Below are 27,321 nucleotides of genomic sequence, written 5' to 3'. Positions count from 1 at the left end.
TATGAACTGAATTGTATTGACAGTATAGATTTTTATTTGACCCCCCCCCTTGTGCAATATAGATTTTTGAGGGGTCTTTGGTGCTGTCTGAACTTGGCTGTTTTCTTGCAGATGTTTCATTACCCATGAATGTTTCAGTAGCACCAATGATGGTACCTAGTTTGGTAATGAAACGTTCGCAACAAAACGATGATGTTCAGAGAGAGAGGGAGAGAGAGGGAGGGAGGGAGGGAGGGAGGGAGGGAGGGAGAGAGAGAGAGAGAGAGAGAGAGAGAGAGAGAGAGAGAGAGCGCATTAAGGTCCTCTCATTTCAACCCTGAGCTACAAACATTTTCCTTTATTGGTATAAATTTTTTATTTTGTGTACTGAGTCTGATACAAAAATTCCACTACTTCCCATTGCAGGGATATTTTTTTTCAGTGATGACACTATAATAGGACCAAAATTAATGTTATATTATCACATAATATAAGAGGACGGGAAAGATGACGACAACAACACATGTTTTAGAACTAAAAACACGAACTGCTCAGTATGATAAGCATGTTAATTGAAATTAGTCACATAGCTAACACAAGCTGAAGGAACACTGGATCTCTTCATTTTTGCTTTTCAGCCTCATGAATGCAAAATGTGCTCGTAATCTTAATGCTATTCCTCAGATGAAGCTTGTCTTTAAAAATTGCACTCCGCAGGACTCAAGGGAAAATAAGATCCTAATGAATGGTATTTACAGTTGCTTCATTTACACATGCTTTCATTTGCTTTTCAGAAGCTACTACATAAATTAAAGTAATAAATGAAGATGTAGGTGGTTACTTATTTTGTAATCAATCTACTTCCTGGTTTAGAAAGGGAAAAATTCTACTACATTTTTACAAACATGGTATATTCTCGTGACCTGATTTCAAAAGAAGCATCACCACAGCCTTATTTTTTAAAAAAAATATATTGTTCAAATAAAGCTTAAGAATCTTAATTTATCTAAGCAATTTTCTAGAGATATGCTACTTAAGTCTTTCTGGGTCTGTCTCATAAATAGTGGGGATCTTTTATCAAAGAGAGACAATGTCTTTACTATGTTTTAATAATAAGAATTTGCTGAGTGGGTTATAAGCTTAATTAAGAAATAAAATTTAAAAATGGTATAGTAGTAGTAGTAGTAATAATAATAATAAAACAATCAAATAATAAAATACACGAATAAAGTAAGGAATACAAAAATAAAAGCACATAAAAGTCTAAAGTTAGCTGAGATGTATCTTTCTCAGCACTGATACCTGGAAAAATAACTTTTTATTAATTTTTACCTGCTGGTAAACAAATTGTAACACTTGTTTATAAATATATAAATCCTGACCCCCTAACATAGATTACTTAAATATAGGCTTAAAAATATTCTTGAGACCAGCATCACAAAACTGACATCTCCTTCCTTCATTCCTCATGCATAACAGCAAGTTTAGCTATTTAAAAATTTAGAATCATACACCTAGAAGACCCTTTGAAGAAGAAAAGGAATATGTACGTGTGTGTGTGTGTGTGTGTGTGTGTGTGTGTGGTATCTACTTTTCCTTTAAAGCCACGAACAATAGAAGGTCATGTGACACCCTATCCTATCATTCAGCACATTAATAGCTGTGCTAGAGTAATTACACTTGTGGTATTTTTGCCTCAAGTGAAATTCTGAAATAAGAGGATGGAAATTATGATACTGCTGATAAATATTAATAAGTGAACTTTTAATTTTTTTGCCACAATATTCAAAATGCTAAGCATCTAACCAGTGCTGAAGCAGCCTGGTATGTGTTTGCCTCCAGGGACCATGATGCTTTATGCACTTAAGAAAAAAGTTTAACGGAATTAAAATTTAATATCTAATTAGAGCAAGGCTAATATATTTTGAAACGAATACAGAAGGCACACATGCCTATGTGGTGTATTTGCCACGCTCATTAATCTTACCTGTAAAGCAGCATTGAGAGGTGAGCAGTAGGTGTGGCTGGTCTGCATGTTTTTAATAAGTGAGGGATTTCTGCGCAAGGAAAATATATTTGAAAAGAAAAAGCATACAAATTAAATGCAGTCAACTGTTATACTTCAGGAAATCAGTTTCTTTCCTACACCACAAAACATAGTAATATCATAAAAATACTATTATTTTCCCCCTATTTTTTTTAAAAAAAATATTTAACAGAAAAACAGATTTTTTTTTTGCAAACTTCACCAGTAAAAGGCAATCAGTCTTTTAGAATGAAATGTTTTAGGTGCCCTTAGGTTGCCTTTGAGTTATTTCCTGCTGTAGAGGACCTATGTATCTTCACAACTCTCTGAGCAGCAGGTGTTCACAGGAGCACTTTTCATGGAACCAAGAAAAGTTTTTTCTATGGCCGGGGAGAGAGCTGCCTGCATTGCTCCAGACAATGTATGTGGATTGTTTAACTGTATCTTTAGATTTTTTGCGATTGGGAAGACAGGAAAAGCAGGCAAAGACAAGTCCCTTTAATATTGGCAGGGCTCTTTCTAGCGTATTATTTCCCTACACATCTTATAATGAAAGGACAATACAAAGTCATTTGCGGTTTGTAAGAAAAATAGCCTTTCCCATCTGAACAGCCCCAACTCGTTGCTTATGGTAAGGAAGCTATGATCCAGACAAGCTGACTTATTATAAAAGGAAGGAAGCTCCCCAAGCAGTGATTGCTCAGCCAATGCCCTGAGGAAGGAGTATGGCTTTATGGGTTGTATGAATGACTGAATGATCCCATTGTACAAAATGCAGGAAATCCAACAGAATCCTTGGATGAGAATGATCGAAAAGTGGGGAGCCAAAAAATAGTAGAGGCTTGTTCAGAGAACAAATGGGTAACTTTCACTGTGGTAGACATGTAGGAAACTGGTTAGGGAATTCAATTCACACATGTTCTGATGTGTCTTAGGACAGAAAATTAGGATTCTTGCCCCATGAAATGGCATCTAAATAACTAACCCATAACATCCATCTTAACTGTCTATGTCCATATGAGTCATTAGGACTTGCTGTTCCCTTTCTAGAAGTTAAGTATCCAGAAGCACTGGCTAGTCTACTCCAGTGTTGGCGAACCTTTTCGGCACCGAGTGCTGAAATGGGAACGGGCACACATACTGGAAACCAGAAGACCAGCTGGCTGGTGTGCATGAATGCACCGGAAACCAGAAGAGCAGCCACCCAGTGGATATGTGCGTGCCAGGAAGATGATCTTCCAGTTTCCGCCCCGCACGTGTGCACTGGCCACTTGGTCTTCTGGTTTCTGGCACGCGAAGACCAGCTGGCCAGTGCTCATGTGTGTGCCAGAAAGCGGAAGATCATCTTCCCGGTGCGTGCATGCACACCGGGAAGCTGCTCTTCCAATTTTCGGCACTCCCATGCTCATGAAGATCAGCTGGCTGGTGTGTAGGAACCAGGAAGATTCAGGTTCACCATCACAGGTCTAATCTATAACTACAGGGCTGATCATTGAGAATCTGAGAAGGTGATCTAAAGTTAACATAATAATAACTACTGTCTTAAATGTGGACTTAATTATTGATTGTTATAAAAAGAAAAAGGGTTGGGCTCTAACATGCTGGAAGTTCTACTCATTGAAATAAATGGAAACTAACTTTTAATTTCAAAACTAATATCAATTTCAAAAGGATTTAAAAGCAATTAACATATGCATAATCCTATGCATGTCTTTTTAAAGTGAGTTTCATGGCTCTAATGTGTCTTTTGTTCATGACTGTAAACCAGTTTTTTTCAAGTAAAGCATAAAAAATACTTAAGAATATAAACCTCAAAACCTATTACTGGAAATCCTCTCTTTTCTTCCCAGAGCAAGTTTTACCCAAGTTTTAAAAAAGCAATGCTCGCTAGTCAATGGACTCCAGTTGATGACAATTTAATTCAGACTTAGTTATAAAAATGCCAGTCCTCAGAGAAGAGCAGAAAATATTAGAAAGAATCTGCATGTAATTTTTTTTTAAAGGGCCACTCTGTCCCATACTGGCACTCATATTGTACTTCTGAATCAGTCAACCGAAAATTATGAAAAAAGTAAAACCTTTGAACAGAGTTTTCAAATATTTAAAAGTTACCTGTAGTTAGATATATAGTATTACATACACAATGTATATATAGCATTGAAAGAATACAGGACAGCAAGAATGACTTGAAAAATTTATATAAGAATGACTTGAAAAATTTATATATATATACCAATATATAAATATATTTATATAAATATATATAACCAGCATAACACCATATAGTTTATTACATTAGCTAACGAAGAATTTATCAGCGTCCCTGCATTGAAGCAAATATGACTTACAAACATTTTATAAAATGTTAGCGTAGGCTTTTTCGAGAAGCAATGCAATGCATGTACAAGCATGACATTTACTATTATTATTATTATTATTATTATTATTATTATTATTATTATTGCAGCAAAGGCAATGCCACTATTTTGTGAAATGCAGGTCTACATGAGATGAATACATCATGCAAAGCAAAAGCAACAGAAAAACAAAAACTGGGGGGAAAAAAATTAGCGCGCACACACACATACAGACACAAAGCAAGTAAAAGCTCTTACTGTGTAACAAGCTCGCCAAAGTTTTCATCGGGGCAGAATTTTCGAGGACGGCCTCGTTGAATATGACGGCCACGTTTAAACTCTTCATCATCAACAGTCCAAAAGGACCCAAACTCATCCTCTACTCTGATAAAGCACTTATGCAGGGAGAGGTTGGTGCGAATAGCACCCTGGGATAAGACCAGCGGCAAACGAGATGATTTGGGAACAAAGGGGCACGGGATCGGGGAAACAGAACAGACATCAAATACAGGGAAAAGGAAAAAACAGAACAGAACAGAACAAAAAGAAAATAAAATGCCATAAGCCTAAGCAAATGGATTGTGAGGGTTAATATGCATTGCCACCTACAAGCTTCTAGCATGTGATGCAGAACAAACACCAAGCAAGCAAGGGCAAAGGGGACTGCTGGGCATACAAAAGGTAATGATGAAATGCTCTTGTTGATTCACCTCGACTGGGCCGAGGTGACACCGTCTGAGTAGATCTAGAACACCATCTAGCAGCCAAAGCTTCTATGTTAAAACTAGCTAGGCTAAGAAGTTCAAACATGGTGGACGTACCCACTGATCTTTTGTGGCCTTCGTTTTTGGAACTCTACTTCATCCACTGTCCATACTGCCCCTTTAACGTTTTCTACTCGCACAAAACACTTGTGAAGGCTAAGATTATGACGCACTGCATTCTGCAGCAAGTATAAGAGAGAAAACATTGGGAAAAAAAAACTTTCCATGAGAAAAAGAGTCTTAGCATTGTCAGCCGGCAAGTCCCCCTTTCCCTCATCCCACCCTCCACACCGGACAATATAGTTATAACTTGTAAGATTTGTAAATGAAAGATCATGAAAACCAAAACTTGATTGTTCTTATTAAATTTTCATGGCCTGGAAAGTTAAGAAATGTGAAGTATTTCTATATATTAATATCATGGCACTCCATTTTGGAAATGTATCCAACCAAAGTCTTGTTATTTACCATTTCTTCCAGTTTCTGTTCGTCATCACTAAAGTTAGAACTACGAAGGGGATGATTTTAATATCCTGTAATATTCACCATTTGTGGTTCAAGCCTTGCTATTATTATCAGAATGATGAAACTTGTCATGTTTCTGATGATTTCATTAATTGTCAGTTTAATGAAATCTTAATCGACTTTTTAAATTATTTATTAAATTTGCACACCACCCAAGTCCCTGTACCTCTGGCCGGTCCACAATTTAGTTTTAGGCTGAATTCATATGGAGAACTGTAAAGTCCTTCATTATAGTACAAATACCAAACTTTATTTCTACCATATTACATGTCTTATTCCTTTCATCTCTAGCATCGGATTTATTGATTTTTGGGATAGTCTTATCCTGAAATTTTAAACAGGCCTGGATATGTCTAAACTGATTATAAACAACTTTCTAATAAATTCTACTGAAAGGTACACAATGATTCACAACTGATAACTTTAGGGGGAAAATCAAGCAAAGAATATATAGGTTGTTAACTCACATCTACCAATATGGGGTGGCTACTTTACAGGCATAATGCCAGGGAAATACATGGGCAGATGTTTAAATAACCTAAAAGGCCAAGTCCCTTATTCACAAATTCATGTCTACATAGTGAAGGGCTTTCTAATCATGACTGTCTACATTCACTGTGGAAACCAAGGTTAGGCAAAACACATTTATCATATTAATTAAAACAGTAGAGGGAAGTCTGGGCCACAAGGGGCGGGGATTCCACATCATTTCATATTTGCAGTTCTACAGCATAACTAATTTTCTCACTCTTGTAGCACATCTGTTTCTTCAAAAGAGGCTAAACACACAATCCATGTTCTTGAACAAATGCAGGGTTACATCTATTTTTGGCAGAACATTAATAAATCACCAGAGAATCCTGTCATTATGGAGGTAGAAACTGGTGAGGAACCATGATTCTCGTTAACTTCTGCTCACGACACATGAACATTCAAATCTTCAATGAGACAAAATCTGTTCCTTGATTCCTACACCATCTCCACATAAGTAAGGATTGTGACAGTTCATTTATTTCACTTTCAAAAATATGTTTAAGAATGGACAACAGTATTCCTCCCAGGCTACACTGTTCTTCAGTCAGGAGAAACCTGCTAACAGGGTAGTTTGTGTGTTTGTGTGCCCTGTGTGAACATAAGGAGTGCTGCACCCAAAGCAGCACATGGAAGATGGGGAAGAATAGGGCATAGAATTGGATCAACTGCATTTTCAGATTCATAATAAAGTAAGGGATTACATTTAGATTGTAATTCCATAACTGTCTGTAGGAACAAAACCACACAGACTTTCACAATCCTTTCTTTCAATGCTTTTGTTGATAATGAAAAAGAAGATTTCTTTCTCTCTGAATGCTTTTTTGAATAGTTCCCAATGTATAGAAGGAATATAGCTAGGAAGGTAGAATTGCAAGGCTGTGCATGTGGAGGGGGGGGGAGATGTCATAATCGGCAAGAAAAAATACCTATATTATGTATAAAAAAAGAAAACAATACAACATGAATGCAATTCACCCTCAAATAGAATTATATTCAACTGCCTAATAACTTGCCCGTCAGTTCTGCAAGATGAAATCAGTGAGAGCTTATACTTATTTGCTCTAAATTTCAATTTGGTCCAAGTGAACTTGTATGATCTGAACTGTGTTCTGGAAGACCTGACTTACATTCACAGTAATTGTATGCCAAATCTTTAGACCATCCTCAGCTATTAAAGGACAAAAGTATTCCTGGATAACATTGTTCCCATGGATCCTTATAATACTATGTCAGAATCTAAAGATATTAGTCCTTGGGTAGTTGAGTTCAGAGATATATGTCTCTGCCAAAGACTTATATTATGTTTTGGCTTTATGTTTTTCCAATTCGATCAGATTTTGGAATCAAGCAGCATAAAGACTATTATTCTCCTTTGATCTTTAGTCCTATCATCAGGGATACTGGAGCTATTTTCTATTTTCATTCAGCTATTTCAGTAATCTAAAGTAGTAGTCATCTTCATATACGCATATATTTATAATAAAGTGCTAAGCTTTGAAAATAATAATCATTTGAGAATTCTTCTGGATTTAAATAAAATCAAGCTCAACATAACATTGTTAAAAGTATAAATGTGTTAAAGTATGTAACATTTTTTTCTATTTTAGATAGTTTTCCACCAAAATAGAAAAAAGTATCTTAAAACAATATTCACCAAGTGAATCTAGTGCTAACACTAATTGTTAGATTGCAGAAACTTAACTTCCTTCCTCCCTCCCTGCAAATTTTTAATAGGATAAATAGGATTAATAACAATAGGATGTAATTTTCTATTTTAATTTGTCACTTAAGTTTCTTTCTTCTTCTTCCTTTTCCAAGTTCAAGATTTGGACTTTTGACAACAGTTTTTTTTTTTTAAAAAAGAAGTAAAACTTTTGGAACCATAAGAAACTAGCAAGTATGCACCAATGGATGCTTACCTCTTTAAACACTATTCTATCAGTTTCCCCAAGGACATTTGAAATTGAAAGGGGGGGGGGATAAACAATATTTTGAGATTTAGGAAGAAAATATATATTGGAAGGAAACTGCAAAAATATTCAGGTGCCAGGTGTGTTGTTCTGGATTGTAGCCAATTTAAAAGAAAGGAGTATTTTATGAGAATTTAAACACATTTAAAAATTAAGTAAATGGACCCAAACAACTGAAATTTAAAGCATCAGGGGTATTTTTTAAATCGCTAGCTTTAATATTTTTATTGGCTTGTGACTTTACCACTGTGCCCAATTAACCTGTATTGTGTTTAATAATAAACCAGCAAATATTTTTAGAAGTTTGCATATTAATTTAAGGCAGGTGTATCAGTGGGCAAACTGTAAAGCTAATTTTCTACCAATCTTTGCAAAAGGACTTTATGTATAGAATCTTTTAGTGTAAATCACAAACCCACCAACTGATTAATCATCCTTTCTTTTTGTATCTTAGCAGCTAAAATATTTCACTACTAGGAGCAACTATAGAGATGGACTAGTTGTTCAATCAAAACATGCAGGAAAAAAACACTAATAATAGGTATTCAAATTGGGGCATTTCAAAGGCATATATTACTTTCCTGCCAAATAATAAAATGTTTGGGCAGATAAGAGGCACCCTATGTATATCAAAACAACTGATCTTTATTTAGAAGACCACAGTCTTTCATATACAGTATAATTATATACGTTTTTGCATTTTTTGTATTCTAGAACACTAAATTGTAAAGCAAGAATCATACAAGGGAATACAACATACCTTCCACGTTGCTGCATTGCGTCTGAAGTAGGCAAACATACGTGTGAACCAGTTGTAGATTTCATTTAGTGTTAGCTGCTTTTCTGGAGATTCAAGAATTGCCTGTCAAGCAATTAAAATGCAACCATGATCAGAAAAAATACTTGCACATTTGTCTGAATAAATAAAACAAAATGGAAGTTAGAGAAAAATAAACACTTGCACGATGATGGAAGATTAGTGGTTGTACTTAATAGCTCAATGGCAGAACTGAAAATGGAATTATCTAATTGTTTTGAGTTTTATTTCTGTTTCCTTACGGAAATATTAATTTATTAGTCATTCATAGAGCAGAATCAAAGAGAAATGCAAAACATTTCACTAGCTGATTAAAGCTTAGTAATTATTTTGAGCTCAGATTAATTCTAGGGATCAGAGATTACTATGGCTTGTGATAATTGACTTGCCATCTTTAAACAGGCTCATTTTCAGTGTTGTGTGAAATGAATTTCCTAATAATCACATCGTATTGTAATACTTAATCAAAAGCAATTATGGTATATGTATTGCGGTTGTGGAGAGAGAAAAAAACCCATATAGCAAAAGTGTCAGCATGCCTATATTAGCTAATCATATCTTCTTGCCTATAGCATCACATATATATGTACAATCCTGGATTTAAGCAGGTTTTCAGAGACGGTATCGCTTACCTGCCTAATTAAAGAGGCATACGTAAAGGGCGGCCTGACTTCTGCATTCTTGTAGAATTCTTGATTCTGTGCAAGATCTGCTAAATGAAGGCAAAGAGGGCTCCGGTTAGCCATGGCTCATCGCTTTATTTGAATGGGAAGGGCCAAAGTCTTTTTTTTGTAGCTGGCTTTCAAGTTACCTGAGGAGATGGGCACGTTGTATTTATCAGAGTACCGCCTTCGGATGGGTCCAACGTTGTGCATGCTGGTAGTAGTGATGACAGAAGGTCCCTGGGTAACAGGAGTGATGGGTGCTGTTGGGGTGGTGGGAGTATGAGGTAAACTCTGTGGAGAAGCTTCTGATGCAGTCTTGGAAAGCGTGACATTAGAGACAAGATTCAACTATTAAAACAGAAAAAAAAAACAATTTCCTGGATTAACAAATACATTTCCCCCATTCTTTTTCATGCACTGACATGTTATTTTTATTAAGACATAATGATGGATTGAGTATATCTTGGTGCTCATACTCAAAGGAAGAAACAACAACAGTGCATCGTAGTCATGAAATTGTTAGAGTAGAACTGGGGAGAAAGTTACAAGACCATCCTTGATTATGAAAAGTCATTTGCAGTATATAATATAAATCATTTACAGGATATAAATCAAACCAGTAAGAAGCATGCAATAAATTGATAAAATAAATGTCTTCATAATTTTGTTCCCTATCTACTCTGGCCCTGCAGTAAAAGCATTGTAATATAGATATACATTACATGTTCATTGTGATTATCTAGGCAAATGCTTCAATTTTTGAACACTATATGGGTAGATAACCTGATGAAGCCTTGTTTTTAAAGTTATATAGCTGTATGAATGAGCGGGCAACAAAAATAGCTTTAAAGTGAGGCTATGAAGTAGCAAGTGGAGAACACCGCGGATGAGCTAACCCCCAAAGAGTGCAATTTTCATTGAGGGGGGAAAGCCCTAGAAGTAAATTGATCAAATATTTGCTTTCCACGCTTTAAGAGATTAATTTTTTTTTTAAAAAAAAATCTATCTTATCCTGAGTACACAATTGATCAGTAATATTATCTATGATTCTGGCAATCAGAGGCTATACTGTAATCACAAATATCTTTCATTGGAAATTCGTTCTTTAAAAAGACTGGCATTTAGGGGTCAGTATGAAACCATTGATTCTCTGGTCTCAGGAAGAATTTAAGGAGACATAAGTGTTTCTCAGCCAGGCCTAACAAATAGCACCAGCCAAACTGGCTGTTTCTTTAGAATGATCAAAGTTGAAGCTAGAGAAGACAGACCCTTTTCATATCCTTACTTGGTCCTTTGCAGTAGATGCTGCCCCTTTTAGACACAACCAAGAAAAAACATGGGGATACCTGCATACAACAGTTCTGACCCTTGAGAACATAATGAAGACTGCAGGCACTGAAATCAGTGGGTTTTTCTTCTGGGCAATTAACTTATAGGATTACATTGGAAATCTGGGGAAAATAGCAGATTTTTCTTTCAGGCAGTTAACACAAAAGATTGCCTAAAGTACTTTAAAGTATTACAAATTAAAAGAATATGTTTTATTTCTATACAGCCAGACTTTTCATGTACTGATAATCACAGATAATTGCCTTTCGCATTGAGGATTTAAGATTTTATATTGGTGTCACCGATCCTTTCTTTGGGTTCCTTAAGGGAAATTAGCTCCATTATTTTAAGGTAATTTTCTCATGAAAGTATACAAAGTGTCCTATGAAAAGACAGCAACTCTTTTTCTAATATGTTGAAGAATTATTGTTATTGTTATGAATTACACTTTAAAAATGTAAATGCTTTTTTGTTTCATACATGGTGTTAGTACCTTTTCATGAAAATTGACTTGTTGAAAAAAAGTTTTGACCACCAGATTCCTTATTTTCTTTTTGTTGACGCAAGGCAGGCAATCGATATCGCCTCTCACATATGTTCTTTTGTTAGAGATACCTAAGTATCTTATAAATAATGAAGTTTTAAAATTTGTACTTTAATTTGAGTACTTGAAGTGGGTTGGGTTAGAGGAAAAACTAAAGGAAATAAATGAATGAATGTATAAAACCTACAAATGTTTACACAGAATAGAAAAAAGATTATTCTACGATAGGTAATCATCATGATAAGTCAACTGTCAGGGGAAAAAATGCCTTTCTGAATCATGCATCTATATTTTAACTCAAGTAATGCAAATTTTGGGTGTAGATATGCAAAACTAGACTGATCCAAGCTCTCAAAGCAATTTAAAAGAAATTATCATGCTGGATTGACAGAGATGGGAGGGAGTAAATAAATAAAACTTCTGGTGGATAGACAGTAGAAAATAACTGTTAGTCCATGTGAGCTCAGAGTTCACTGTCTGGCCAATGTCAGCAGACAATCCTATTCTGTGATCAATATAGCTACTATCAGAATTCAAGAGGCGCCTGGGAAAGCTCTTCATTAATGGGAGACAGGTGAGATATATACCCTTACCACAGACACTTGGGATATTTAGAATTGGCAAGCAGAATCAGGGAATGTATCTCTTCATTCGTTTTCTAATTTATATTTCCTTCTGATGAACTGTTCCTTCGTTTATGCGTACACCAAAGAACAGCATTTCATTAGCAAAAGCAGCATTGTGGGGGGGGGGGAAACAGGGGTACAGGACACCAAATACAGTGGTCTTCCTCTGCAGTTCTTTTTCTCTTCAGATTATAATTATATACTCCATTCACTAAACATGAAACTCAGGCAACTGAACATTTAAAATGTATCGCAAATACTTATTACTATATACTTTATTCATTAAACTCAGCCAACTGAACATTCAAAAATGCATTACAAATACCAGTGACTGGTGCTAATGGTTGATACGGTTTTCTGCCAGCATCCTAGGTATCAACCAAGTACCTTCTTAAAATATAAGATGTTCCGAGTAGCGCAGTTTTTTGCAGTTCCGCTGGTGTTATTGCAAGAAGCTGCAATTTGTTGACGTATCCTATAAAATTCTTGGACATGGTGCCAAGTACCCCAATGACAATGGATTTCACTGTTATATGCTTCATCCATAGCCATGTAGTTTTGATGGCCATGTCGCGATATTTCATTATTTTTTCTAGTTCTTTTTCTTCGACTCTGCCATCTCCAGGAACAGTGATATCATTAAACTGTACACTTCGGCCCTCTACAACCGTGATATCTGGTGACTATTACTATTATTATCATCATTATCATTATTATTGCGTGGTTAATCTTTGGTGAGATTCACAGCCTTTGGGACTGGTTGGTAGCTCAACAGCTCGAGTCCTAACCAAGGACCTAGGAACTGTTAAGGTAACGTCAAAGGATATAAGCTGTTCTAAGTAAGGTAGTTTTTTAAGAGCCAAGGTGGCGCAGTGGTTAAATGCAGCACTGCAGGCTACTGCTAGATCAGCAGTTCAGCGGTTCAAATCTCACCGGCTCAGGGTTGACTCAGCCTTCCATCCTTTCAGGGTGGGTAAAATGAGGACCCAGACTGTTGGGGGCAATATGCTGACTCTCTGTAAACCGCTTAGAGAGGGCTGAAAGCCCTATGAAGCGGTATATAAGTCTACTGCTATTGCTAAGTCTACTGCTATTTTGCAGAATGAGAATGTTCAAGTCTGATAAATTTAAAATTTCCAAATAGTGAGGTAGCCCTTTGGGTATTGCTCCAAGGGCTCCAATTACAATTGGGACAACAACACACAATTTCATTTTTGGGTTCTCCTTGGGTTTGTGAGCCCTGAGTCCCTCAGGGAATAGGGCGGCATATAAATAAAATAAACCTTCAAACCTTTTTCCACAGTCGCTCAACTTCAATTTGCAAGTCCCGGTACTTTGTGATTTTTTCTTGCTGTTTATCTTCAATTCGTGCATCTCCAGGTATTGCAATGCCAATGAACCATACTTTTTTCTTTTCAACTATTGCTATGTCAGGTGTGTTGTGGGCCAAGTGCCTGTCAGTCTGGATTCTGAAGTCCCACAAGATCTTGACTTTCTCATTCTCTAAAACCTTCTCAACCAGTGGTCCCAGTGGTTTTTACTGTACTCAAAGCCAAACTTTTGGCACAATTTCCAGTGAATGATCTTAGCAATGCGGTCATGGCGTTGTAGGTAGACAGTTTGTGAAATTTTGCTACATCCACTGATCAAGTGGTCAATAATAATGATGATGATGATGATGATGATAATAATAATAATAATAATAATAATAATAATAATAATAATAATAATCCTAGGCCCCTGGGTGGGGCTCGACTAGTAACCAATGCCAAATCCGGCGAAACAACTGGCCGCTGTGATACAATTGTATAATAATAATAATAATAATAATAATAATAATAATAATACTTTATTCATTAAACATGAAACTCAGTCAACTGAACATTCAAAAATGTATCACAAATACCACTGACTGGTAATAATATTTATTATTAACATTATTAATAATTTATTATTATTATTATTACTATTATTATTATTCAGAATCTTTCTGGATATTTGTGTATTTCTGGAATGTAAAAAGCACAGGAGGTGTTGAGAAAGAAACTCAATGCTCACACAACTTGATAAAGAAGATGCAGACAAAGGAGTACAATTAATTTGTCAATTTTTTAAAAAAGATTATTTTGATTTACAAGATGCTTTTCTACATGCAAGATGACAACATAGTATTGAGGTGAACTGAGGGCACGTTGGTCTGGAACTTTTTTATCTTAGGCTTTTCAAAGGTTCCCATGGAATGAGGATTTTGCTTTCAAAACAGTAATGCAATGAATGACACAAAACGACAGTCAGGGACTTCGAAGTGACCTATGACTGCATTCTCCCAAGCAGGTAACTACTTTCAAATGCTAACTTATGCAAAAGGGAAAGAGCAGATAGGCTACCCTACGTTCTTTTATTTGGAGGAACTGGATGATTGCATTTTGTTACGCCCTTCTGGCATCCATCCATCCATCACATATGATAAAAAGCACGGGGGGATAACAACAATGCAAGGTCTCCCTGAGAAATTGAATCTCCTCTATTTTATCTCTGCTCTTAAACAGCATGAGCAAATCTGAATCAATTTCCAGTGTTCTTGCACTGCACAAACTCAGAAGATTGGCTCTCCTGCTGGAAAGTGCACGGATACTGTTTCCTCATTACTGTTCAAACCACTCAATTTCAAACAAGTTCAATTCTGCTTTTGCTGTTTAAAAGCTTAAACATTTAATCTGTTTCTACTAGGAAGCTGGGGGAGGGGTGATGGTGGAAGGCCCAAAGGTCAATGTTCTCCAGTTAAATAATTTGAATTGAGTTAAATTTCTTGAGGCAATCAGGGTAGGTAATACAGCTAGAAATAAACACAAAAGTGAAGAAGAGCAAAGGGAGGGGGGGGCACCGCCTTGAACAGGCTCGACAAATGACACTGCGATTCACACCCACTGCTAGGCTGCCACTAATAAGCTAAAGAGGAAGCAGCCAATCTTGGCTAATTACCAGATAAAATTGTATTGTAAGGACTCTAATTAGGAGATGCTTATGGAGGTGATCTAATGATTAAACACTACATCCCAGTGACCCCACCATCAATGTGCAATGGGGTAAGATGTCACTGGAATATTTTGTAGAAAAAGTAATTTTATTTCAAGGGTAAGGGAGAGGCCGTAATATTTGTAATAATGGCTACGAGGTAAACTCATTAAAAGACGGTTCCTAGAGGAAGGCTGTGGCTTTCAGCATCTGTGGCCGTTCTAAAGCAAAGTGCCAAATCTTGACAGAGGAACTGCAGTCAAGTGGAAAATTTCTGTCTGACCTCTGCTCTTGCTATTAATTTGCAGGAAAACTAATGACACATATACATATTCCCACAACATTTTTCTAATTGCTAATTTGCTAAAAGAGCCGAGTTCCCAAATTAAACCTGACTGCCTTCTGAGAAAGAAGGGGTTGGAGAGAAGGAAAACAGCTTGTGCTTTATCAGAGGGAACTGCTAGATTGGCAGAAGGAACAAGTTAAGAAAACCATGACTTGTCACTTACTATGAAAGTTTTTGCTTTTTTGAGCTTTTCTGTAAGGAGAGCCTCTTTGCTTTTTTCACGTTAACTCAACTACAGATAGCAGTTATGAACAGGAGCACAACTACGTCACAACTACAGTTCTGTTGCAATCGTCAACTACTAATCTTCATTATCATGTATTAAACATTCATTGTTTAAACATCAACTATGAAAAAGGCCTAGAGCGAAGTAAAGACAGTTTTGTGGGGCAAAGGTCACAAATGGCTAAGAATGATGGAGTTTGTTTTCTTGATTGATATGCCACATCAATTTCTACTTAAAAATGCCGTTGCTTGGATTTGAGAAGTAGTTGATAAAGATTTTTGTCATACAAATAGAGTTTGCCTTATTGCAATTTACTTTGATCAACTACCATGTTGTTAGAACAAACAAAAGAGAATGTTTGAGTCAATCTCTTCTCTTAGTGGCCTTATGTTCTTATGGTATCTTTAATTATTACAGTAAAAGTTGTAATTTTCAGGCTGTATAAGAGTATAGAAAACAACATAGGAATGAACAAGCAATCTTTCTCTCAATCGCCAAAAATTAGTTGCCTTTGTGTTCTATACCAGCAAACGCATAATCAGAAATATAAATTATGATTTTTTTGGTGTATGTGTATGTATTTAGGACACCATCTATAGAATTGCAATTTTGACTATCAAAGGGCTTTAACAATAAGATATGAGATGTGCGTTCGTGATTGTACATATTTATACTGGGTCCCTCTCTCGCACCCCAACACATGCATACATATATAATATTATTGTTTTACAGTACATGAGTAAAGCTATCCATAATAGACATACTTCCTTTTCTCCAAATTCGTATTTGGTTGTCCCTTTAAGCCTGCAGTAATGCAACCTGAAGTAGTCATTCCCTCCTTGGCCACCCAAGTATTTGGAAAACTAAAATAATTTGGAAAAGAAAACATGATAAAAGAAATATTTTATTTACATTAACAATAAGATGAAGGAAGAAGCTTCACCCCTCCCTACTGCTTCCTGAATTCTTATGGAATGGGAAACATGCTACAAATACATTCACATATACACATATATAGATGTACTTTTTGTTGTTGTTCTTAAAGTAGCTTCCATTGGTCTATGTTTGAAAGACGTATACAAGACTAGCAACAAAACCATAACAAAGGTAGCAGGGGAGGTGTGGCATGTTTTTCTGTGTAAAAATCAGCACGCTCTTCTGAGTCTATCTCAGGTGGCCTTAAGGCCAAGGATTTCTCTTGACATGGGTACTCATCTTTTTTGCTTGGGGCTCAAATGGTGAATGGAACAGCATTACTCTCAGTGAGACGCTGAAAGTGGATGGGTGTCAGGACTGTTAGGTTTCACCCAGGAACATTTTATGTACGCAGTTTTAGAAAATATATATATAACTACATGCAACACAAGATTTGGCAGGCAATGATCACTTAGCAGGTGTTGTTATTGGCAGAGATACTAAAGGAAACCCAAGTTGAAGAGTGGAACTTAATGAAAAACAGTATATAAAAACAGCTTTGGTGTGTTGCATTTACAAATATCCCCCTCCCCCACTATTGCTACATACCATTATTTTTCAAACTATAAAGTACAGCTACAGCAGCTAAAATGCTCAGTCATTACCTCACAGTTAAAAGGCTATTTTTAATGCTTTGTTTTTACAGTTGCTAAAAACAGGATTTCAAAACAATCCTAATTGCTGTGGTTAGGGTAAAGGAAAATATATAAAAAATAGCCAACAGTTATGTCAGCTCTATAAAGATGAATGTACTGCCAGGTATGCAAAAGAAAAAGAAAAAAACCTACCAAAGAAAGAGGAATGCATTTCTTCTTTCTTTTGTGAGAAGAAATATGTGGCTATACAGTGTCAGCTAATAGCACCTGGCATATTAATTCTCCTCTATTCTCATCATCACCAGGAATGCTTGAAAATAATGGGATTATGGCATTATTATGTTACAATATAAATGCTAGCATTTCTGACGCATATACATACATATATAGATACATATGGAAATCTAATGAGAGCATTCATAACAATAAAAATACCATTGCACAGTACTAGTTTTCTAATTATATTGTGTAATACTAGATTCTAGGTAAACTAGACTGAGTGGAAAAAAAAACAGAAAGAACATCTTCATACAAAGCCATGACCAGAGAGAGCATTCAGCACCATAGCAGCAGCATATATAACATTCTTCATGGGAATAATTGGGGCTATTCACAACAACAAACTAAATCAGCTTGCATTAATTACTTCCCAGCAACAGAGCATTCAAAATGTGCCAACTTTAGCTGTTCTAACTCAGGGGTCTCCAAATATGGCAACTTTAAGGCTTGTGAACTTCAACTCCCACAATTCCATGCTGGCTGGGGAATTTTGGGATTTGAAGTCCACAAGTTGTCAAATTTGACAATCCTGTTCTAACTGAACACTGAACTCTCAAGCCATTGAATTCCAGTGGAACAATCAACTCAAAATGTTTCCATCTGCTTCATACATCCCTGCATTTGATCTTCCAAGAAATATCTATGATAATCAAATCATATTTGACAAAGAAATTCATTGGCCCCCAAAACTGTACCTGCCTTTGAGATTATGATGGTCATTTTAAGGTAGGCCCCATTAGCTTTCAAAATTTCATCACCAACTTTCCCTGATCAAAAATGACCAAGTCAATTCTTCTCTTTGCATTTTTTAAACAAGAACTAGAATTTTAAATTCCAATTCTTAAAAAAAGCCACAAAATATTAGAATTAATGTATATCTTACATCTGGTTAGAAGGAGAACAGAACTTTAATTATGGGGTGTAAAGTGGATTGAATGCTGTGGTTTTTGGTCATTGACTCACTTCTAGCCAGAATTATATGCTGCTGAATGTATAAAGGCCAAACCTTGACTCTATAATTTTATTCTTTTCCTTTCCTTGCAAGGATAGCATATATGAAGAATACTATATTTCTACACTTTGTAATTAATTTTCAAATCCTTCACCTATACATATTTTAATAATTTCTGATTTATTTGATGATATCTGTAATAAAATTTCCTATATTCAATAAATGAAAAGGCAGCTGTTTCAATCCAATAACAGAGTGTCACACAATATAGTCCTGTCAGGCGCCAATTTTTACTTCTAACGTGTACGTTAAAGGATAAGGATTTATAATGCTGCCTATGAACGAAACCACTTTTCATACACAAATGCGATCTTTTTTTCCAAAGGGTAATACAACAGTACATTTACATAAACTAATCCAAACAATCTATGTATTTGACAATGGCAAACCTCACACAGACTGCCTATTGTTGGTTTACATCTTGGAGTTCTTTATGTTGGCTTGTAACACTGCCCTAGCTGTCAAAGGTTTGACTTGGCCTCTAAATAAATGGTTATACAAGTGCTGTGCAGTGATATTGGACTGCTTTGGAAAAGAAACCTGCTGTGTACAAATTCAAAAGCTATTAATTTTTCAGTCAAAAATATTCATGCCTATTTCTTTTAATAGAGAAACACTGTGCAGAGCTACTGAGAGATAATGTTGACTAGTAGCACAGAATTTTCAATAGAACAGTTAAAAATAAATTTAGTGGGAGGCTCCATCAAAGCTATAATTTTCTAGAATGTAAAACATTTTTAATACTCATGAAGACAGTGGATCCTTCACTCCCTTTCCTTTGGTCAATTTTACTTCCTTCCTCTGCTGGTCCACTTATTGGTTGTGCAACAGTTTTTACTCTGGAATCTCTGTAATTGCTACTATTTATTAGCAAAAAGTCCTGAATTTTAAGTAATGAGCACTTAGGAGCTGATTAAACTGTTCTAGTCATATTGCTCTTGTACTCAAAGGGGAAATATTGGCCCTTCAGATATTTTCATTCTACAACTGACTTTTGGCCATGCTGGTCTACCTTCCTTTTGTAGGACTTTCTGGGGGAAAAGTGGAAGGGATCATAGTTATCCACAATTCACCTTCTGAAATACAGGTAGTTGACTTACAACGTTTTGTTTCATGACTGCTTGAAGTTATAGCATGTAAAAAGTGACTTAGGATTGTTTTTCAGTTACAACCATTGCAGTATCCTCCATAGTCATGTGATCAAAATTGAGATGATTGACATAAATACTGGCAAGTATTTATGATGGTTGCAGTGTCCTGGCACCATGTGATCCCCTTTTGTCACCTTCTGACAAAGTGAATGGGGAAGCCAGTTCACTACTACTAGTAACTTAAGAACTTCAGTGATTCACAAAATAACTGTGGCAAGAAAGGTATAAAATGGGGCAAAATTCACTTAACAACTGTCTTGCTTAGCAATGGAAATTTGGGTCACAATTGTGGTTGTAAGTCAAGGACTGCCTGTACCTCATCTTGCATCTTATTTGAAGAATCACATTTGATAGATGGTGTTGTTAGAGAATTGTGACGGAGGTAATCCACAGCTCCAAAAATCATTTGTAGGACAGTTCTAGTTATGTGTGGAGCACCACTCTCATGCATATAAGTAACCACAACCTCCTAAAGGCCTGCTGTGTAGCTTTAAGAGCTTTTCCCAGGTTGTCTACATGTGCATATATTATTTGTGGACAATATCAACAAATGCATGGATGTCAAACTCGCAGTGTCACGTTGCCGTCACGTGACGTATCACGACGTTTCCCCCCTTTGCGGAGCTGGGGTGGGTATGGCTTACTTGTGACACATTCAGCCTGTGGGCTGCTAGTCTGACAGCCCTGACCTAATGTATTTTCTGTGTGAGCACAAGTGATATCCTCAAAGTAATTGTCTCAAACTTTTGTGAAGTTACAGTTTAAGCAGCTTTACTTCACTTTTTATTCAAAGTACTTTTTGAAATGATTTACCCTCTTCTAGGTGTTGCCTGATTCTTGATGTGACTGGAAAAGCATTGCTTTTATTTTTTAGAGAATATAGGGGCAGATCTGGGGATGAATCCAAGGAAAGTAAATAAAATAAACTTATTTCCTATGGCCCAAGCTTTCGTGGGAGTTCCACATTTTGGAAGAAGGATTACACAAAATGAAGGTTTTCCTAGCTCTGCCTTATATTTCAAAAACAAGAACATTGTTTTTTGCCACTCAAAAATGCTCTGCAGAAAAATCTGCACATAGATTTACTAAGACAGTGAAAGGGATCAGGGATTTGAATAAAATGCTCTATTTTAAATTAAAATTTAATTTACATATCAAAATCAGACTTGCTTATCCTAAAAGCTTATGCCCCCCCACAACCTTTTAAATATGAGGTTTTTAAAGTTTATTTCTCTTCTGATAATACTCTGAAATTCCTAATTGCTTCATGTGAGTGTTTTAAGCTGAAGGATTGATTTGTTACTTAGTTTCATAGCTATGTGTAGGTAAATGGCCTAATTTGATTTTACTTGTTGTATGAAAATTTAGTGCTGATGATCTACAGTTTGTATAAACCACATTAATCAGCAAGTAGTGATGAACCATAACAGCAAATTGGTTTATCAATTTTATTGTCATGCCGATTGTAAAATAGCATGTAAGCAAGCATCTATCTTTCTATCTGACAGGAAAAAAAAAAGAGAATCAAACTGAAGACTTAAGAATTACAGCAACCTGATTAGGTATAGCTGAAAGAGAAAAAAATAAAATACAGATACAGAACAATTACTTTGCACATGTCTTCCTGGGAAAGACACATCATTTTTTCAGTTTTCTAAGGAATTAAATCCTTAACTCTAAGTGGAGCAATAAAGGCTAAGAGAAGTCCTCTGACATAAAACAAGCAGTGGGACAGATGTGTCAGCCAAATGATGCGGGGATCTAGTTTGCAAATATTGCAGTGAATTTATTTCCCTGAATAATGATCACAAAGCGTGCTGTTATGCAAAAAAAGCTAACCTTATAATAAATTTCTTTATTTTAAGGTGCAGCAAGGTTACCTATTATGTTGTGTTCATAACAGACTAAGACAGCAATCTTTCTAGTAATAACTGATACACTAATATTGTTAGTTAGAAATGATTTGCATTTGTGGGGCCTTCTCAGAACCAAAAAATCAGCAGAGGCAAAGCTTTATGTAGTCCGTGCAGATACTTACGGGTTGAGGGGTAGCTTTTGGTTCAGTTGATTTCACATGCAGGTGTGTCATCATTGCTTGCAGGCGGTCCTTGTCTTTTGCAAGCTGAACAGGATAGAGAAATGTAAACATGAGTTTTGTGAACAGAATCCAGAATGGCTCTTCTCCATTTAAACCCTGGCATTGTAGCCGGCACATGACAGGAAAAGTGCAATAGTATTACTTTCCTGTGATTTGGAAATGTTATGCGGAATCCACATCCCTCTCTGGCATTTTGTTAAAAGCAAAGCAAAACTTTTGGTGCTGGGTATCAGCTTTTTTTTTTTGCAAAAATACATTGGAGCTTTTGACTAAAGCCGTCTAGTCCTTCATGCTTCAGGAGGGGTTGGTGAAGCAATCAGGGTGAAAATGAAGGAATTGCATTTACTAACCAACCTCAATGCTAAGAGGCCCAAAGCCAAGGCTTGTTGGCTTTAAAGGTTGCCCTCTCCTCCTTTTCTATAACATCCCACTCCGTACTTTTTTTTTTAAAAAAAAATGGGCTACATACCCTCTATTAGGTAGGTGAGGTTGACATGTAAAACATTAAACGGATATTGTCAGCTTTAGGGAAAGGGAAAAGTAACCATCTACAGAAGGTAAATGTTTGTTCTCTTACAGAATAGATTTCACTTTGGAGGAGAAAAATCAACAAGCTTTCTTTTTCACATTTGCTTGTACAGCCAAGAGGATACATCCTGGGCAAGTATGTTTTTTGTTATTACATCAAAGACGAGATATTTTTTTGTCTTTTACTACAGACTGGATGATACATATATTAAAACTGAATTGTAACTTATGCAGTGGTGGGATTCAAATAATTTAACAACCGGTTCTCTACTCTAATAACCAGCTGGGTAAGCGTGGCTCAGTAGTCATGTGACTGGGTGGGCATGGCCAACTCAACATCACTCACATCGATGGGTGCTTCACCTTAGCTGTTACAATGTAATAAGGGTTAACTAGAGAAGCAGTTTCTGTAAACAGGGTAACAAAGATTAGTTTAGAAAGATCTTGCAGTCCTAGTGGACAACCATTTAAATATGAGCCAGCACTGGCTGCCACAAAGAAGAGGGAGTCAAGCTATTCTCCAAAGCACCTGAGGGTAGGAGAAGAAGCAATGGGTGGAAGCTAATCAAGGACAGAAGCAACTTAGAACTGAGGAGAAATTTCCTGACAGTTAGAACAATTAATCAGTGGAACAGCTTGCCTCCAGAAGTTGTGAATGCCTCAACACTGGAAGTCTTTAAGAAGATGTTGGATAGCCATTTGTCTGAAACGGTATAGGGTTTCCTGCCTAGGCAGGGGGTTGGACTAGAAGACCTCCAAGGTCCCTTCCAACTCTGCTATCGTATTTATTTGTATTTAACACCAGAATGTTTCCTTCCTGCTATCCTTACAGGATTAGCCCTGTAAAGTGGAAAAAAACCAAAATGAGACTTCTTTCAACAACCGGTTCTCTGAACTGCTTAGAAAGTTAACAACTGGTTCTCCCAAATAGGTGTGAACTGGCTGAAATCCACCACTGCTTATAAGCCAACTTGCATGGGGTTATTCTCCTACTGACCTGTAGGTATTAAATGTAAAATAAAAGTATAACTCCAGTCACTGATAAAATTGTCTCCCATACCAGCCTTTTCATTCTGTTGATGAAACATCCAGGCAGACATATCCATATGATTCAAACCCTAATGTATTGGAGCAATGTAGCAGCCTCAATAAATTAAAAAAGAAGTTGAAATATGTTCTTTTATTTTGAGAGATATTCCAAAGTACTTTATATTTTTTACAATTTCACAGGTTTTAAAAGTGGTAGTTCATATGCTTAAACCATTTACAAAAACATAAAAATTACTTGATGACTCAGCACCATTTAAAAAGTATTATTTCACTCAGTGGTGGGTTTCAATTTATTTTACTACTGGTTTGCTCGTGCGTGAGCGCAACGCTTCTGCACATGTGCAGAAGTATCTGGACAGGTGGGCAAAGCCTCCCACTGCTGCCACTACTGGTTCGCCTGATCTGGGCCGAACTGGCAGAAACCCACCTCTGATTTCATTTTATATAGGGAGAGAAAGGGGAAAAAAATGTGTGTTTCTGAAGAATCATTCCATTCCCCACCATTCAGCTTCTTGGATAAGAAGCAAAATGTTTTCAAGGAAAAAAACCAAGAAAGTGGTAAAAAATCCAACATGATGGTCTTGTTGTATTTGGGTCTTTTCCCATGTAAGATTGAGATTGTCTTGGCAACGTTTCAGCGAGGTCTCACTCGACATTCTCAGGCTGGTGTTTTTGGCTTAAAATGTGGCCGGAGCTGCCGTCTTTCTATAAATCTTGGTGTGTGTGTGTGTGAAGTGCTGGCTTTGTTTCAGTAAGTGGATTGATTGGGTATGTGGCTGTATCATGATTGGTAGATTGGTGCTGATTGGTGCCGGCTGTGGGTCCGTTGTTGTTTTGTGTTGTAATGGCCTGGGTGGTGGGTGGGTGGGGCTCGTTTGTTTACCAGGACTGGTTTCCAGATGTCTGGTAGGCAGGCGATGACATGACGATACCTCCTGCCTACCAGACATCTAGAAACCAGCCCTGGTAAACCATCGAGTCCCACCCACCACCCAGGCCGTTACAACACAAAACAACAACAGACCCACAGCCAGCACCAATCAACCAATCATGATACAGCCACACACCCAATCAATCCACTTAATGAAACAAAGCCAGCACTCCACACACCCCCACCAAGATTTATAGAAAGACAGCAGCTCCGGCCACGCTTTTAAGCCCAAAACACTAGCCTGAGGATGGTGAGCGAGACCTCGCCGAAACTTTGCCAAGACAATCTCAATCTTACATGGGAAAAGGCCCAAATAGAACAAGACCAGCACACGCACACGCACACATACACGTAATTGAACTGTGCATGTGCATGCAGCAGAAGCACAAGCAAACAGGCAGTAAAGCCGGCTGGAACCCACCCCTGGTATTTATAATGCATTCATGGCTTTACTCACAGGTGCACATGAGATTTTGCTAGTTCTCTGAGGTACCACACAAATGAGAAGAGGGCTATTTATTTATTGGAAGCCTACTGATTTACAGGTAACATTGCAATGTAACAATTGCTCTATATATCTATCTATTTGAAGTGGTTGACCCAAACATTTTTCACTATGATACTGCAAACTGCTGACAAAATTACAGGCCTGCAAGATTTTTCCAGTGTGAAAGTTATTCCTTCCTGCCTGATTGAAATGAACACTTTTTTCCCCTCAGCGAAACTGAGGGAAAAGATAGAGGCAAAATGTGAATATTATTTTATGCCCAGTTCTTCTGAAAAGAAGCAAGACCCAAGTTGAAATGGATCCATTTTTTTTTCAAATTCCTACTTTATATGATCAGAAAACTGATTAGGTTTTATATCCTGACCAACTATAAATTATTACCCATTATTATATGTTGGACAGCAGATTCATTGTTCTGGAAAAAGAGTTATCAATTCTCTTAAAGTGTCATCATCTTCCTTTACTTCTTCTGCTATCTAGTTGGAATACAAAACATGCTGGACTTAGTATGAATGAAGATACAAAAGTATCCTGAGAAATTCAGCATATTAATAACAAGAATAACAGAAACATTTGAGGGGCATGGTGGCTTGCATGGTTAGGATGCTGGCTTGTCACATTCAAGACTCAAGTGCCACCATGGAGGAGGAAGGGGTGAGCTCCTGTCCTTTGTTCCAATTCTTGCTGGGGACATGAAAGGAGTCCCCAAGTGGGCGTTCCCTGAGCAACGGTGTTGTCACTGGCAAATCCTTTCAACCAGGAAGCACCTCGGTGTTTCCAACACGAGTGCAAAAACAAAAAACAAACCCAAAACCATTACAAAGGCTGACTTCCTAGAGGAAAATATGATCACACTGAACACTCAAACCATCTTATCCCAAGGGCATATGCACTATCTGCTCTGCTAATAAACTCAACATGCAGGTAAAAAGTAAAGGTTCCCTCACACATATGTGATGTGCTGGTAGTTCCCAACTCTAGGGAGCAGTGCTCATCTCTGTTTCAAAGCCGAAGAGCCAGCACTGTCCAAAGAAGCCTCCGTGGTCATGTGGCCGGCATGACAAAACATTGAAGGCCCACAGAGTGCTGTTACTTTCCCACCAAAGGTGAGTCTTATTTTTCTATTTGGATTTATAACATGTAGGTAGTCCTCTGTTAAGGACCATTTCTTCAGTGATCATTTGAAATTACAATGACACTAAATGAGGAGACCTGTAACTGGTCCTCAAGGTTGACGCTGTTGCAGCATCCCCACATACACATGATCATAATTTGGGTGCTTGGCAATTGGGTATCAATTTTGACAGTAGCAGTGTTATAAGAATTGAACTTTAGGAGTTAGAAAGTGGAATGAAATAAATGCTTTAACCAATGAGGAAGCACAAAAAACCTTCTTCCTTCCAAAAAACCTTCCCTCCCCCCACCCCCAAAAAGCTTCACATGTTAATGGTTGGTTGGATGAATATTTACATTTGAACCAAGTCATTATCATGAGAAAGAGTTCTAGCCTGTTCCTCAACACTGTTCTACATACTGGTGTTGATAATGAATTTCCAGCTGTTTCATTCTGGATCCACGGACACCTTTTAGACCAGAGTCTTTTTGACAGATCTGTCCTGGGCTAGTAATATTAAGTCCCCGAATCCCACTGTTTACCAGCCATGTAGATGTTGGAAGAAATCTTGCAGAAATTTGGCAGAGAGCTAATGCAAATGTCTTTGCTAAGAAACAGCTGCAAGTCAGTCTACTTTTGGCTCTGGCCTGACTACACCTGGAAAATAGACCTTGACAGTTTTTTAATTGTGTTAATGTATATCACGTTAGGAAAAAGCTTTTTACCCCAGCAATGGTGTCAAACTGGTATGTAGGTAGTCTTAGCTTATGGAGATCCACTCTGTCTAGGGAAATGATCAATGTTATTAAGATTTTAGGGGCTGTAGAATAACAGCCCTGATATCAAAGACTGAATCCAAGTTAAATATCCCCGAAGTCAAGGATGTCATCTTTCTTTTTCCTTCAGCTTTTGGAAAAATAAATTTGCTAACAGGAAAGAGAGTTTATGGCATTTACTGTATTTTCTGCCCATGTCTTCTTGAAACCCTACATTGTTGCATCACAGGGCTGATTGATAAAATTGTCACCGGGCAGAATAAAAATAATACAAAGTCATTCTTACTGACAGATATTGATTGACAGTTGGAAACTCAAATATAACTCACAAAAGAATAATTCATATTTTTTTAAAAAAATGGTCAGGGACTAATTTTGTATTTCTTTTAAACCCCTCTACCTGGCCTCCAATTCAGTCCTTACACTTCTTGAATGAAATGAGTGAAACCTGGATTAGAATGAGGAAAAAGGGAACAAAGATTATCTTCGTTTCTTTTTAACTATTGGAAGGAATGAACGACATAAATAACAGCTCTTGCACTTGTGCATTTATAGCTTTGAATGAAATTAGCTTTCCTTG

At 36.9% G+C, this 27,321-nt stretch overlaps 1 protein-coding gene across 10 annotated transcripts in view; it reads right to left on the bottom strand.

The window, feature by feature from the left end:
• The window catches only part of FOXP1 (forkhead box P1), a 530,594-nt gene that overhangs the window by 17,491 nt on the left and 485,782 nt on the right, over nt 1-27,321 (bottom strand). For 6 of the 10 annotated variants that reach the window (XM_032211517.1, XM_032211521.1, XM_032211520.1 and 3 more), the window contains 7 exons: nt 21,775-21,858; nt 16,488-16,586; nt 9,784-9,985; nt 9,605-9,684; nt 8,916-9,017; nt 5,184-5,305; nt 1,967-2,036 (listed from right to left, as the gene is read on the bottom strand). In XM_032211517.1, coding sequence (XP_032067408.1) covers nt 1,967-2,036; nt 5,184-5,305; nt 8,916-9,017; nt 9,605-9,684; nt 9,784-9,985; nt 16,488-16,586; nt 21,775-21,858 — 759 coding nt within the window. The remainder of the gene's footprint in view (nt 1-1,966; nt 2,037-5,183; nt 5,306-8,915; nt 9,018-9,604; nt 9,685-9,783; nt 9,986-16,487; nt 16,587-21,774; nt 21,859-27,321) is intronic. The other 4 variants (XM_032211524.1, XM_032211527.1, XM_032211522.1 and 1 more) reach the window with 3 other exon arrangements.

The sequence above is a fragment of the Thamnophis elegans genome, chromosome 2, assembly GCF_009769535.1.
Source record: "Thamnophis elegans isolate rThaEle1 chromosome 2, rThaEle1.pri, whole genome shotgun sequence".
In the NCBI taxonomy this organism is placed as follows: Eukaryota; Metazoa; Chordata; class Lepidosauria; order Squamata; family Colubridae; genus Thamnophis; species Thamnophis elegans.
The sequence above is the reverse complement of the archived record's forward strand: the minus strand, read 5'-3'. Positions and strand labels throughout refer to the sequence as shown.